This window comes from Syngnathus floridae, chromosome 4, assembly GCF_059516105.1.
Source record: "Syngnathus floridae isolate MCC-2025c chromosome 4, RoL_Sflo_1.0, whole genome shotgun sequence".
In the NCBI taxonomy this organism is placed as follows: domain Eukaryota; kingdom Metazoa; phylum Chordata; class Actinopteri; order Syngnathiformes; family Syngnathidae; genus Syngnathus; species Syngnathus floridae.
The window spans coordinates 13,672,663-13,686,051 of NC_142416.1; the positions used below are offsets into that span (position 1 = coordinate 13,672,663).

The following is a 13,389-nucleotide window of genomic DNA, read 5'->3' on the forward strand; positions in this document are numbered from 1 at the left end:
ACAGATCATGTGTTCACAACCTCACCGGTGGTCACGTTAGATGGCGCTGTGGACGATTTACACAGAGAAAAGCAAGACGTAAAAAAAAGAAAAAAAGCTTCCGGGTTACAAGCCGATACGAAGTTTAAAACAATGTTACTGTCCATGTACTCTTCGTAGGACAAACATTTACGATAAAAGTTTGAAAAGAAGTTTCGAAGTGACAGACGAAAAAACAAGCTAGCCAATAACGCTTGGCATGTGTCATCGTGATCATTTTTTTTCCTCAACTCCATTTTAAACAGCTTTACGCCACCATAGATGGATGTTGAGGTGGGTCATTGGTGGTTGGATTATGTTCCCCTGATGGATTCATAAATTTGACAGATTTGTCATTTTACTAGCTCGTTGCTCATGTTCAATCACTTAGTAAAAAAAGTCCTGCCAAAGTGTGCGTTCCGATGTACGCCGCGTGTTTGGCAACATGTAAGAAGACGCTGCTGTCCACCAACCAATTTGGATCATACCAGGGCTTTGTTGCAGCTCTTTGTGGACAGACACTTCATCGCTCCTGGAGACACCAATGTGGAGCTGTTTAAACGTGGGAGAGGTTGCAACTACGGGCCACTGGGCACTGAGCTCAGGGAGAATGTGCTGCATCAGTGGTGGCGTTCGATGACTGGATCCAGAGATCAGGTGTTCGGGATCAGCACAGCAAGTCACGATGCAGCTAGGGGACAATGGGGCTACCTGGCGGTCCCAGATCCTAATAACGTCGTAAATATACTAGAGGAGACCGAGCTGAGCAGGGAGCAGCTCGCCCAGAACGTCCACATGTTTCTGCAGACATCACCTATGTTGAGAACCAGCCTCATTCCAGGTAGCAATCCAATCCTTTTTTTCATTTTTGATTGTCATGTTTTTTTTTTCCTTTTAATATTTTTATATTAGTGAAGACAAACTAGAAAAGTAATCGCTTGATGTAATCATTTTTTTTGTGCAAATGACAAATCTTGAATTCATTTATTGTGCCCTCTATTTATTTTCTAAGGGTCTTTGGAGCAGTTTGTCCCCATATTTGAGATGGTGAACAGGAAGCTCCCATTTGGCATTGCTGAAACTGGTAGATGTTTTCAGTCCTCGAAAGACGGTGATGGCTGGTGAGGCTTCATCGACGCTCCACCATCCCTTGTGTGTGCATTCCAGAGGGCCACAGCAGACAGAAATGTGATTCTTTATGTCTGTCTTACCCCTTACATTTTAGTTCACACCTTAGTTACTCCTTCATAAAACTGATGTGCAGTTTTTTTGCAATCCATCTGACCAACCAGCAAACACAAAATCAGCAGCAACTTCATGCTGGGAAGTAATCATTCTTAACTGTGCCACTGTAATTCCAAGAATGGTATTTCTGTCAGCCCAGCAGAAGTCACACAGGCATCTCTTGTCTGGTTCTGCTCCTCTCGAACCTCCTCGCAATGGTTGGACCACTGGGCTCGACAGAGGCTCAAGTGGTGGAGAAAGGTGAGTTCTTGATGGATAACGCTCAAAATATGTTTTGGTCAAATTGATACCTTTTATGTTTATTTTTTTTGGACCAGTTTGCCCTCGCTCCATCGGACTTCAGCAGCAGTGACGTCTCTCTAGATGAACTAGAGGGGCCAACGTCACGCGGTTTGAAGATCTTCTACAAATTCCCGTGGGGACAGGAGCCAGTGGAGGTTCTATGGAGCCGAGGAGACAGCGAACTGCTCCAGATGCACAAAGAAGCCCGCTCTAAACTCCAGGTCTATGCTGCTTTATGGCTTCTTCACATGCTCTTTTCCGGATCGTGGCGTTTTCCTAAGACATGAATTCCATAGAGATACATTTGGAAAATATGTCACACTTCAAATGTGGAATCAACTCATTGATCTGGAAGTTAATCCTCGCCAGTGACATGTGTGGTTCATCTCCAGGCTACTCTGAATGAGCTTGAGGTTTTCTTTTTCTTCTTTATTTTTTTAATAAATTCAACACAAGCGATTTAATTCAAATACTGTGAGCATGACTGAATGCTTAGGAGGCAGTGCAAAGCGAGTGAAAGCTGACCAGGTTGTCAAGCAATACAATGCGTAAGGCACACGAGTGATCAAATCCAAAACAATCAAACCCATTATTATGACTGTATTGTTTTTGATCGGTGCTTCAAAACATTCACAACATAAAAGTTTGCTGGCACAGATTTTTTTCCCCTCAGGGATTAATATGATATAATGTCAACATTGTAATGCAGTAGGGATACATGAACAGTATGGCCGGTGAGATTTTGAGCGTATATGGCCCAGGGACAATCCAAGTATATAATCATTTGCTTGCATTGTTTATCTTTCCAAATATCCTGTAGAGTCGAGATGGGCGCAAGTCTATTCCTCACGTAGTTTCAATTACCGGGAACGTCAATCGCGGTTTATTGGCTTTTCTGTGCAACTCGCTGCAGCTACACAAGAGAGAAGACACCAAACAGAAGCTACAGCAGAGAAAAGTAAAGCCACCTACAAAAGTATTTTTATGAAACATTTCTTTTATGTCTTATTTCATCATGTCATCAATTTCAGGTTCTGAAATTACATCCATTGTTGGCTCCAGTCAAAGTGGCTTTAGGTATTAGCAGGGGAGCCACCATGGAGCTGAGGAAGGTCAGAGAAACACTTCAGTATGCAATTACATTACCTTTGCTGAGCGTCATTTGTAATTGACTGTGCTTCTGGGCTATAGGTTTGTGAAGGGCTGCTGCAAGAGTTAAAAGAGTCTAAAATCTCTGCTTGGCCGGGATATCTTGAAACATCACCCTCACCAATGGATCAGCTCAACTCCAAGTAAAAATGTTCATCAAAAAGAAATTAATATACGTACAAATAAAAATTTGGGTTAATTTAGGTTTTGGTTTAAATTGCAGGCTCAACCTAAAATGGACTATAACCTTGACAGTTGAACTTAATTCAACACTTCGTAAACTTTTGAATGTTCAATTTTTCAATCATTTTGCTAGTCTGTTAATAATAGATTTTCAAGGATATCCATTTGATTAAATACTACGTTTATGTATTTGGTGCCTTGTAGATATGATGAGATGGGCGTGCTTTTTACTGCGGTGATCAGTGAGAACACTCTGGAAAGCGGCCTCCTACAGATACGCAGCAGAGACACCACCATCAAGGAGACCATGCATATTTCGGAACTGAAGAACTTCCTCTGCAGATATATCTCTGCTGCAGACAACATGTAAATTAGTATCCACTTGCTGATTTCATGATTGTCCCTTCAGTGCCACAGTTTTGTATCTTGTAGGTACAAAACCATTGCCAAAGATCCCCCCCACCCCTTAGACAGAAAGTAAAATGCTAATAAATATGAAGGTGGTTTTTGAGCACATTTTGTCATTCAAGGCATTTTGAATGTAATTATAACGTAACGTCTGCATGAGCGCAAGTAAAGAATCAGCATGTTCCAACCTATGTGCAGGTTTGGGTTACATTTCCACTGTAAAATGGAACCACTCATAAGTAAAAAAATAAAAAAACACTTACAGTATCTATAGCAAATTATCTATAAAAACCGTTGACACAAAAAAATTTAAAAAAGAATTTGAATGACATACTCGAGAAATATGTCCATACTGGCATTTGAAGTATTGGTTCACCTGCCTTGACTTACACAGTGATGCCTGTAATAAGTTACTCCAAGATGTGCATGGATGACCAACGTGTTACATTTACCAATACAATTGTATATTTAATAAATGCCGTAATTTATATATAAATTACAAATACAAAAGCAGTTGCTTGAAATGGAGACCGGGGTATCAATGTGGCGTGCGTCACGTGACATGGATTTCTGCAGTGACAGAGCATTGACGTTTTTTTAATTTCCTGATTTTCTTTTTTTCTACAATTAAAAAAATGCCTACAAACACATGATTTTCTTTTTTTTTCTACAACTGAAAAAAATGCCTACAAACACTATCGGTTTTGTCAAAGTCAAGTACAGAAAGAATCAGGTACATTTCAAAAAAAAAATATAAGACAAATAAGCTATGATGTCTAATTTTTATCAATGATTCTGAGATTTTTGTTTGACTTTTTTTCGTTTCTTGAGTTCCGACTGACAACGAAGACCGAGGAAACTCGCGAGATCTTCCCAACAGTCTGTTCCTCTCCCTGCAACGTCATTGGTCCGTTCGTGAAGAATTCAGCGTGTCTACTCCCTGTGGCTGCTGTGCTGTGCTTAGTTTCGCTAGCTTTTAGAAATGACCACAGTCAAGCTAAACGAAGCGAAAGCTTCTGCCTTGGAGGAAAATAAAGAAAATTCACCGGGTGGAGGAGTTGGACTTGAAAGTATCTTTTTTTGCAGCGTTCTATATTTATTGCATGTTTTATTAAGACTACCAAGCTCCGAAGCTAACCTTAGCATATTAGCTTGGTGTGTCCGAGGCCAGCGATGTTAGGCTACGTGTCACTGAAACAGCCACTGCCAAATAGTTCAACGTCTTTTCCTAACTCACCCTGAAATGATTCTGGTCGGCTTGTCCATGTAAACGTAATAACATATGTGTTTTTCCTGGGATGATGGTGATGTGTAGTACACGCGCATCATATTGTACGGAAACGTCAATCACTTGTATGATATTATCGTGATGTTGGGTACACGTGGTATGTTAAAATGAAGGAAATATTCGCATGAGTGTGTGTGTGTAAGGTTCCTTAACTGTGATTCGCAGTCTTGCAAATCATTAAGGAGTCCCAGCAGTTGCACGGTCTCAGACATGGAGACTACCAAAGATACAGGTAAGCCCCTGTCAGGTTCTGGAGTAGTGGAATTATTCCTGTAAGAAGATTAAACTTCTATGATCTTGTGACTGTGCCATAATACTATCCGCCCTTTTGCAGGGGCTACTGCTCTCGTAGACTACGTCGTCTACGCAAGACTCTTGGATTCAAGATGGGAAACCGGCACAAGTTTGTTGGGAAAAAAATAACAGTTGAAATGCTTTCGGACAGCAGGTATTTAATGTTGCGAAATGCATTACTCTATCTGTTGTGTGAATGGTAAACGGTCTGGATGAGCATCTAATTTTCTGCCTGTTGCTGCAATTTGCTGGCTTAGCTGGATGACCAAAGATGCATTTGTGGTAAACAAATTGTAATTTTGTTGAAACTGAAATGGCACTCTGGGTTAGGAATATCTGACATAAATTGCTTATTTATATCCAGGGGCTTATGCAACTTTTTTTTTTCTTATTTGTAGGTACTTGCTGGTGGTTTTGATGGAAGCGGAGCGTGCATGGAGCTACGCCATGCAGTTGAAGCAGGAGGCCAACACGGAGCCGCGTAAACGTTTTCACTTGCTGGCACGGCTCCGCAAAGCTGCCAAGCACAGTCAGAAGCTGGAGAAGCTGTGCGAGAGTCCCTCTGTTGATGCCAAGACTAAACTGGAAGCGCAGGTATTCTCGAGTCTAATAGTGCCGCCTTGTGTAGCACAATTTTTCTTTTTTTCTTTTTTTTTTTTAAAACTCTCAAAATAAATTGGAGGATGCTTTTTTTTAAATGCCATTTATTGTGATGATGATATAGCAAAAATAAATTACATGCATTTACACTAGTTTAAACACAGTATTTTTATTAATACTACATTTGTTGAATATGAATTAAGATGAAAAACTTTTCAATTGTTCTGCAACATTTTTTTATATTTTTATAATATATGTGTTTTGCCAAATTGCAGAGCCCCACTCTCACATTATTGTTCCACATAGCTTGTGATGTAGCACCCAAGGCGACATAGGCTAATTGCTAATTATTTGTGCTCTGTGGTTCAGCTTATTGTTTGTCCTTTTTGTCCAAAGTCACTGAACTGATATTTTGATTTTATTTGCAGGCCTACACATCCTACCTGACTGGCATGGTGGAGTTTGAATTGCAGAAGTGGAAGAGTGCCATGGAGGCCTTCAACAAGTGCAAGTGAGCAATTTTTTCCCATTTGTTTTCCTCATAACATTCAGTTCTTTTACATATTAATTTGATCAGAGTCAAGGGATAAAATAAAATATAAATTTTGACTCAAGGACCATCTATGAGAAGCTTGCAAGTGCATTCACTGAGGAGCTGGAAGCTCTTTATCGTCAGCGTGTAGACGAAATATCACCTAACATCCGATACTGTGCTTACAATATAGGTAAGCTATTGTGAAAATAACTCAGTTGTATTTTTAATCATCACACCTCTTGTCTATTCCCTTCTCATTCATGATTTTTTTCTGACAGGTGACCAGAATGCTATCAATGACTTGATGCAAATGAGACTGACAGGAGGAGGAGGAGGCATGATGGCTGAGAAACTAGAGGTGAGAACAATGATGTCACTCACTCACAGAAGAATCACCACTTCCAAATTTACCAAAGGTCTTTATTCTTCCAGACCCTGATCACTCAGGCAAGAACCAAGCAGGCGGCCACCATGAGTGAGGTGGAGTGGCGCGGGAGGAGCGTGCCCGTTAAGATCGACAAGGTCCGCATCTTCCTGTTGGGTTTGCCAGACAATGAGGCTGCCATTGCTCAGGTCAGTACTGCTACATGATTTTATGAAGGAGACCACCTTTCACTGCGCAACTTATCTTAGAGAGCTTGAAAATGAGAATAATTAAAAATATGTCTTGTCAAACATCTCACCTGATGAACCTCTCACATTGACATCATCATTGAGTGGGAGTTGAACAACAACCAATACACTTCCGAAGAGAACTTCGTTGTCAGCAAGTAATACCTAATAAGAGATTGTGTGGAAACTCGTAGATGTCACCAGAATGTCAAATGTGGTTCAGTAGTACCGTCAAAGTTAATACACCTCACATAAGTGGTATTACCCTGGGCCATTGTAGTTCTGAATGTTTTCTAGGAAAAACATGGCTCATGACCATGAAGTGGAACTTACTGCAATGTAGAAACATGTATACATGCTCAGGATCAGATGAGAAATAGAATAAATTAAAATGACTGACACCATTGACTCAATGACTACTAAGCAGTTGCGATGGCATCTCCAGCAACAATTTTCAGCGACATTATGACTTTGCAAAAACCTTCCTTTTTTTTGTCTCATGACACGTCTGTTTAAAGTATCAGAGTTTAACTTAGCTATTTTATTTTCTAATACTAAAGTTAACTTTTTTATATCTTTGATAAGTCATAAAAGTATGCTTGGGCAGCTGCTGTCTTTTTTTTCTTTTTTTTTTCTAAGTAGGGCCAGTTTGATCCCCTAATAAATTACAGTCCATTAGTTTCTATAAAGAAAGTATATTTGGAATTAGAACAACTTGGAAATCAACCGACACTGCAACATTTTCTTGTCTATGCGATTCTCACCTTTGTGAAAGTGTCTGAATGTAGTTTACCAAACATTCAAAGGGTGTCATTGTCCGCCCTTGGTTGATCGCAGCCACCTCCAATCCATTCCTGCGGGTTTTGTCACAAGCACTTTTTGTAGGCACTCCCATCACGCCCTCTGGCATTCAGCCCTGCTCTTGGTACAACTACATTCTGAGCATATCGGTACACACATAAATGCAGGACAACACCCAGTTTGCGTGTGCCTAATAGAATTGCTGCTTACTTTAAATACTTAAGACCCAACCCAACATAGTGCGCTAGGTGTCGATGCAAGAGTCAAATCAATTCATGTTTTGTCTTTTACACACAATCATCCTCCGCCCGTACGTGCTCTGTGTAGTGAAGAGCCACATTATTTATGTCAGCCTGCAGTGCAGCACGCATGCACCTTCTCAACCGCAGGGAATGTAGAACAGGTAAAGCCGGTTTTGCTGGGCGTAGCAAGGTGTTGGTACGTGAGTGCGGGACTTTAAATACCATCACCCCTGCCTCGACGTGGTGATAATTGCAAAGATTTGATGTTTATTTGACTGCTTTCAGAAGTAAAAGTGTTTTTTAAAAAGCACATCAAACTGAAGCATACACCATGCTGACCATCACGTGTTAAACAACTTTTTTGTTTAATAGTTGTGCAATGTGTGTAGATGTGTAATATAAGGGTACGTGCGAGTGTTTGTGGTTGTAAGGTGAAGAACAATGTGTCATTGATAATAGTGGAGTATGCGCAAGTAGAGTGCAGGAATCCATCAGGAGCCTGCAGGGCAACATATCTTCTCCTCCGCCTCTGTCTTCTTCACCTTCATCACTGAACATACATTCTTGCTTGGAGTCTCCCACTTAAACTACTTAAGTTTAAGACGCCTTGATGGAGTCGTGTGATTGAGTACTGAAATTGTGACTTTAATCATGCCGAAAGTAAATGCAAACGTGAAATTCAGGTGTTGCGCAACACACCAGCGCTCCAGCTCAACATTTGTCCCCCAACATTTGTGAAGATATTTGTACTGATTCCATCTGCTCGACCACATATGACACATTTAAATATGAGGGAAAAGCAAATACGCCAAGGTGGCAGGTGGTAATCATTACATTGTATGTTCATTATGAACATGGTGCACATTCCAGAAATGCAGATCTTAACACACATCCACATGATTAAGTGTGATTAGATTTGATTAATCTGATCTTCTTGTTTCCCCTCGAGAAGGCAGCCAACGAGGAGACCAAGGAGCATCTGTATGAGACCCTGCTTGCCGAGTGCCGCGACACCATCCAAGCGGTGCGAGAGGAACTCAAGACTGAGGCGGTATGATGATATCACCGTTAGAAAAATAGCAGATTTTTTTATAGCTCAAGTGGGAGGTGTTCCTGAAAAGTCAATAATTAACATGTTTGGTTAATGCTTCTGCTTATAGAAGCAGCGCGAGAGAAGCTCGGATGCTGAGAACGGAAAAGTGTCCAACATGCAGTTCCTGCACAGGTAGTTTTTAATTTTGTCTTCATGATGTGATTTACATATTTATTTAAGGTGTTACCATTGTTACTTGTATATATTATCGTGCAAAGGGAGTTTCTTGATTGTGGTTTTCCACAGTGAACATGAAGTTGGACTAGTGAGAGCTACATAAAAGCGTGACGCACTATGTGGGTAGTTAACCAATTAAAGAAGGATAAATGGAACAGCGTGCTGATATTTTCTGTATGAACACAATCCTTGTTCAGTGCAACTTGGTGTTGAGGCATCAGTGGGCCGTTTCAAGTCTGATCTTGATTCATGAATCATGATTTAAGGACTTTGTGAAATCAAATGTATTGATAGTCACGTTTGAATTGTTAGCATAGACGGAATGTTTGCTTAAGTCACTGGTGTTGTCTACCAGCTATTTGAGCTACATCAAGCTGTGCACGCTGGTGAAGAGGAACGAGAGCATGGCACACACGCTGCAGGCCAAGCTGAAGGAGCCCGAGGGGGACGAGAATAAGAGGGGGCCCCGTCCACAGGACCTCATCCGCCTCTATGACATCATCCTACAGGCAAGTGTGTGGACGCCTTTACCCCAAACACGACATCCGTAACAACCACTCTTTGGTGTCCCCACAGAGTCTGGCTGAGCTCTCCTCCCTGCAGGGCCTGGAGGACGACCATGGGTTCCAGAAAGAGGTGTCCCTCAAGACACTGGCCTACAAAGCCTACAGGTCAACCACCCAACCACATGTGTGATAAATACATGGCATGCCTATGATATTTACAATGTTTGTCTTTCTTGTAGGTGTTTCTACATCGCCCAGTCTTACGTTCTGGTGAAGAAGTGGAGCGAGGCTCTGGTGCTCTATGAGAGGGTGCTCAAGTATGCCAAGGAGGTGCAGTCAAAGACCAAGGGCATGAACAACAGCCTTAAGGTTGGGAGCAACACTGAGATGCTAATATAGCTCCAGTACTGCATGTGCATCCACTACCGCTTTGCGTGGAGCCTCTGTATCACTGACGTGGTCTGTGATGTTGACAGGACCTCCCTGATGTGCAGGAGCTCATTGCTAAAGTCAATGCAGAAAAATACTCTCTTCAAGCGGCAGCCATATTAGGTGAAGGATTTGAAGTGGCACTCTTTTTTTAAAAAAAAAAAAATTTATACCCATGGGAGCAAAAATTACAATAAGCAATTTTTTCCCCCAGATACCGGAGAGACTGTTGACGTTCCCACCCCACAGCCCATCAAAGACAACACGGTAAGAGGAAACTTTTTAAAACATTTCGGATTAAAAGGTAAACACCACGAGTGTACATTATGACAGTAATCTTCCCGATTGTCTGATTTTGTAACTACTGTATGTACAGTACATAGACAATTTCTGGATTTTGATGGACATTCTTGTGACTGCACATTTTGCTGCTATTATCCAATTAATGGGTGGTGAAAATATATTTATATTTATGTAATTCCCATTTTAATGTAATTTCACATTGTAGTAGTTTGAAAGAAAATACAGCACAAAAAAGACTGTAGACATTGGAGGCTGTGGTCAAAGACCGAAAAGAGTTATCTGGTTCATATCTGAAACATGGGATGACAAACGACAAGTTAAAAGAGAAAAAAGTACATATATTATTTTCAGCGAACACAAACATTATTTTAAGAGGATTGTAATATTTAACGTTGAATAATGAACAAATTTAAACCTTTTTTTGTCCTTAAATATCTTCAAATGACTTTTAAGACGTGGATGTGTTAACGAAACACTCATGTAGAATATTATGGGTTTTAAACAATCCCCACATTTGTGTGGACATGTGCTACAATTCTCTTTCCGTTATTGAGTCATTTGTCACGGTAACGATACCCCTCGTCATTCTCCAGCCTCTATGCGACCGCTTGGAAACGTTCCGCCTGGACTCGTCCCTTGTGGGGAAGCACCCCAACCTTGTCCACTTCCCGCCCGACTTCCAGCCGATCCCTTGCAAACCTCTGTTCTTTGACCTGGCTCTCAACCACGTAGCCTTCCCGGCCCTGGACGACAAGGTGGAGCAGAAGGTCAAGGGCGGCCTAACCGGCTACATCAAGGGAATCTTTGGATTCGGCAGCTAAAACGTGAAGAGAAGCCTCCCTGGTGTCACTTATTAGAATCATCTTTCTTGAATGGTTACTTTTCAGTGCCTCCGTGTGAGACAAGCGGATGAGTTTTGGAGAAAGGAATGTCATGAAATCTACCTGCCATCTTTTTAATGACTTGTCATGGTTAAACCGGTTACCATGTCTTTAATGATTGCAGCCAAGTTGTTTTGTTCCCAGCGCATTTGCAGTTTTTTTCTTCAGCACAGTAGTACACTTAATGAAACAGTCGTAATGGTGTGACCTTAAACACCTCGTTAGTTTGCTTTGTCCCTTGTCTTTCCTGCAGCGCCACCCTGATTTTTTTCTCATTTGTCACAGTTCACATGCAACCTTAAAACTGATCAATTGTTTAGGAAAAAAAAAAGGGTTTTGTACAAAATTGGGTTGTTTTGTGCAATTTTTAATCTAAATTTGGTTGTTTTAAAGCCAGCGCTTTCAAGGGGGTATAATCATTGCAGAACAGTCAAAGGGTTTAGGTGATTGGAGTGTAACCGGGTCAAAAGCACAAGACAGCCGGTTGCTTATCAGTGGTGCTCAAGTCAAGTGCACAAGGGCCCCGCTTCTCTGAATTTAGGCAAGCTCATAGGGAAGAAAACTGAAGCGTATGGTGCGTTCAAAATGGCCCCTCTGCTATGGTCCAGACTGCATGGAAACACAGAGTGGTGGTGTAATGTAATGGAACACTCATACTCTTGAGGAGAGCATGTCAGATTAAAATTTTAAATGCATCCTAAATTCAGCTTTTTTGATTTGCTTTGTGACTGTCCTTTAAAAAATGCTCCACATAGTAGAATATGGAGTCAACCTTCTGCTATCTTGCTGGTGACTTCCTTTGGGACACTGACATGAACTGATTCATTGGTTTCAAATGGCTCACTTTTCTCTCATAAGTGAGCACACCCCACACAATTTGGTAATTTTGTTTTCATGGGATGACAGCAAAATGGCACCACACTGCTGCTTAGTTTGAAGGATTTGGTCCTCTTCATATACCTTCAGCCGTCCTAATGTAGAGTTCCAATTCCATGCCATGTTGAACTGCCAGTGACCAGTACGGGAGCGATTACATCATATAAACACACTGGAGACTAACCAACTAGCCAAGTGATACCGGGGACGCTCCCAAGTTCAGTTGGGACCCATTTTGACATTTTCACTTTGGGGTGGTCCTGTGAAAAGTCAAAACATTTACCAAAATGTGACAGGTGTACTCATTTTTATTTTATTTTTTCTTAAGCATACCTGATGCTACCTGATGACCATGTTGGAGTCTTTTAAATGTTTTTTTTTTTTTAAATCATAAATATCATCCCTGTCTGGAAATATTGTACTATACAAAGGTCTTAGGCTGGCACTAGCTTTGTTATTTTATAGACCCTTTTGCAAACAGACAAACAAACTTGACTCTACCAAGTGAACTCTATGAATTATAGTCATACATGATTATTGTAACAAACAACAAAGCTAAAGACTCCTAAGACTTTTGCACAGGCCTTCGAAATATACTGTTTGATATTTTATCAATTAACCGCTGATCACTCTACATGAGAAGGTTCCCAGCCTCATAATCAGGTTTCATTCTACTGTGGCAACACAACCAGAATTCCAAGTTGCATCATTGAACAGTAAATAGTATATTTGTACAAAAACACTTCTAGGCAATATATTTTAAACAAGCAAGTGAGAAATAGTATGCACGCAGGTAACAGGATGCCTTGTGCTATGCAATGACATTCTGGGCCATTCATCAACTAGTCCAAACCGAAGACCCGCTGTATTTTTTGTCCCCCTCTTTTTTTTTTTGTAACCCCTTGAGTTAATTTTATTCCCCTTTGTCATTGTAAAAAATTGGTCCAATTGATTTATTATGAAGCGAAAGAAATAAACTGGGTAACTTGAACACATAATTGAAATCGATTTGCACCAACTGTTTGCTTTAGTTCATTCACATATTCAACAGCATCATGATCTCTGAACTACACGTAGCATTGTCGTGGTGTGTGTTGGTGTGGCTTTGTGCAGTGCTTGGAATGCCTCAGCTGGGCGTGGATGTGTGTAGGTTTGTGTACATCATAGCTCACATTAACCGCAAAGGTGTGTTTGGCGCTCTTTGTTTCATTTTTAACATCATAGTGGACTAACCAGAGCTCTCTTTTGGAAGCATGTCAAGTCTTTGTCTTATCCGCTTCACACATTCCAGCGTCACATAAAATGTGCCCTACCTGGATGGGGCAATGATGTGCCATATGAGGTGGAGATAAGGATTCTTGCATGTTGTGCCAAATTAGCTGTGGCACCGCATTTGATTTCTTTCAAAGCCCTTAAATCATACAACTCTACCACATCCTTTTATGGATGAGATGCTGACATTGTCTG

General features: G+C 41.0%; 2 protein-coding genes across 3 annotated transcripts; both read left to right on the plus strand.

Moving 5' to 3' along the window:
• The first annotated feature begins 20 nt into the window (after nucleotides 1-20).
• polg2 (polymerase (DNA directed), gamma 2, accessory subunit) lies at nucleotides 21-3,576 on the plus strand. Of its 2 annotated transcripts, XM_088373295.1 has the most exons (9): nucleotides 21-312; nucleotides 523-859; nucleotides 1,031-1,139; nucleotides 1,398-1,503; nucleotides 1,581-1,766; nucleotides 2,366-2,503; nucleotides 2,577-2,657; nucleotides 2,737-2,837; nucleotides 3,082-3,576. In XM_088373295.1, the coding sequence occupies exons 1-9, from the start codon at nucleotides 301-303 to the stop codon at nucleotides 3,245-3,247; spliced, it is 1,236 nt and encodes a 411-aa protein (XP_088229421.1). In that variant the 5' UTR covers nucleotides 21-300; the 3' UTR covers nucleotides 3,248-3,576. The 2 variants fall into 2 exon arrangements, with proteins under 2 accessions (XP_088229421.1, XP_088229420.1); XM_088373294.1 differs by having other exon boundaries at nucleotides 21-859.
• Nucleotides 3,577-4,183: 607 nt separating this feature from the next.
• Nucleotides 4,184-12,926, plus strand: srp68 (signal recognition particle 68). Its single transcript, XM_088373292.1, has 16 exons — nucleotides 4,184-4,355; nucleotides 4,739-4,805; nucleotides 4,908-5,021; nucleotides 5,266-5,461; nucleotides 5,896-5,978; nucleotides 6,083-6,192; nucleotides 6,281-6,360; nucleotides 6,435-6,575; nucleotides 8,610-8,708; nucleotides 8,818-8,882; nucleotides 9,283-9,436; nucleotides 9,504-9,598; nucleotides 9,673-9,802; nucleotides 9,910-9,985; nucleotides 10,077-10,129; nucleotides 10,759-12,926. The coding sequence occupies exons 1-16, from the start codon at nucleotides 4,268-4,270 to the stop codon at nucleotides 10,984-10,986; spliced, it is 1,779 nt and encodes a 592-aa protein (XP_088229418.1). The 5' UTR covers nucleotides 4,184-4,267; the 3' UTR covers nucleotides 10,987-12,926.
• Nucleotides 12,927-13,389: the final 463 nt, after the last annotated feature.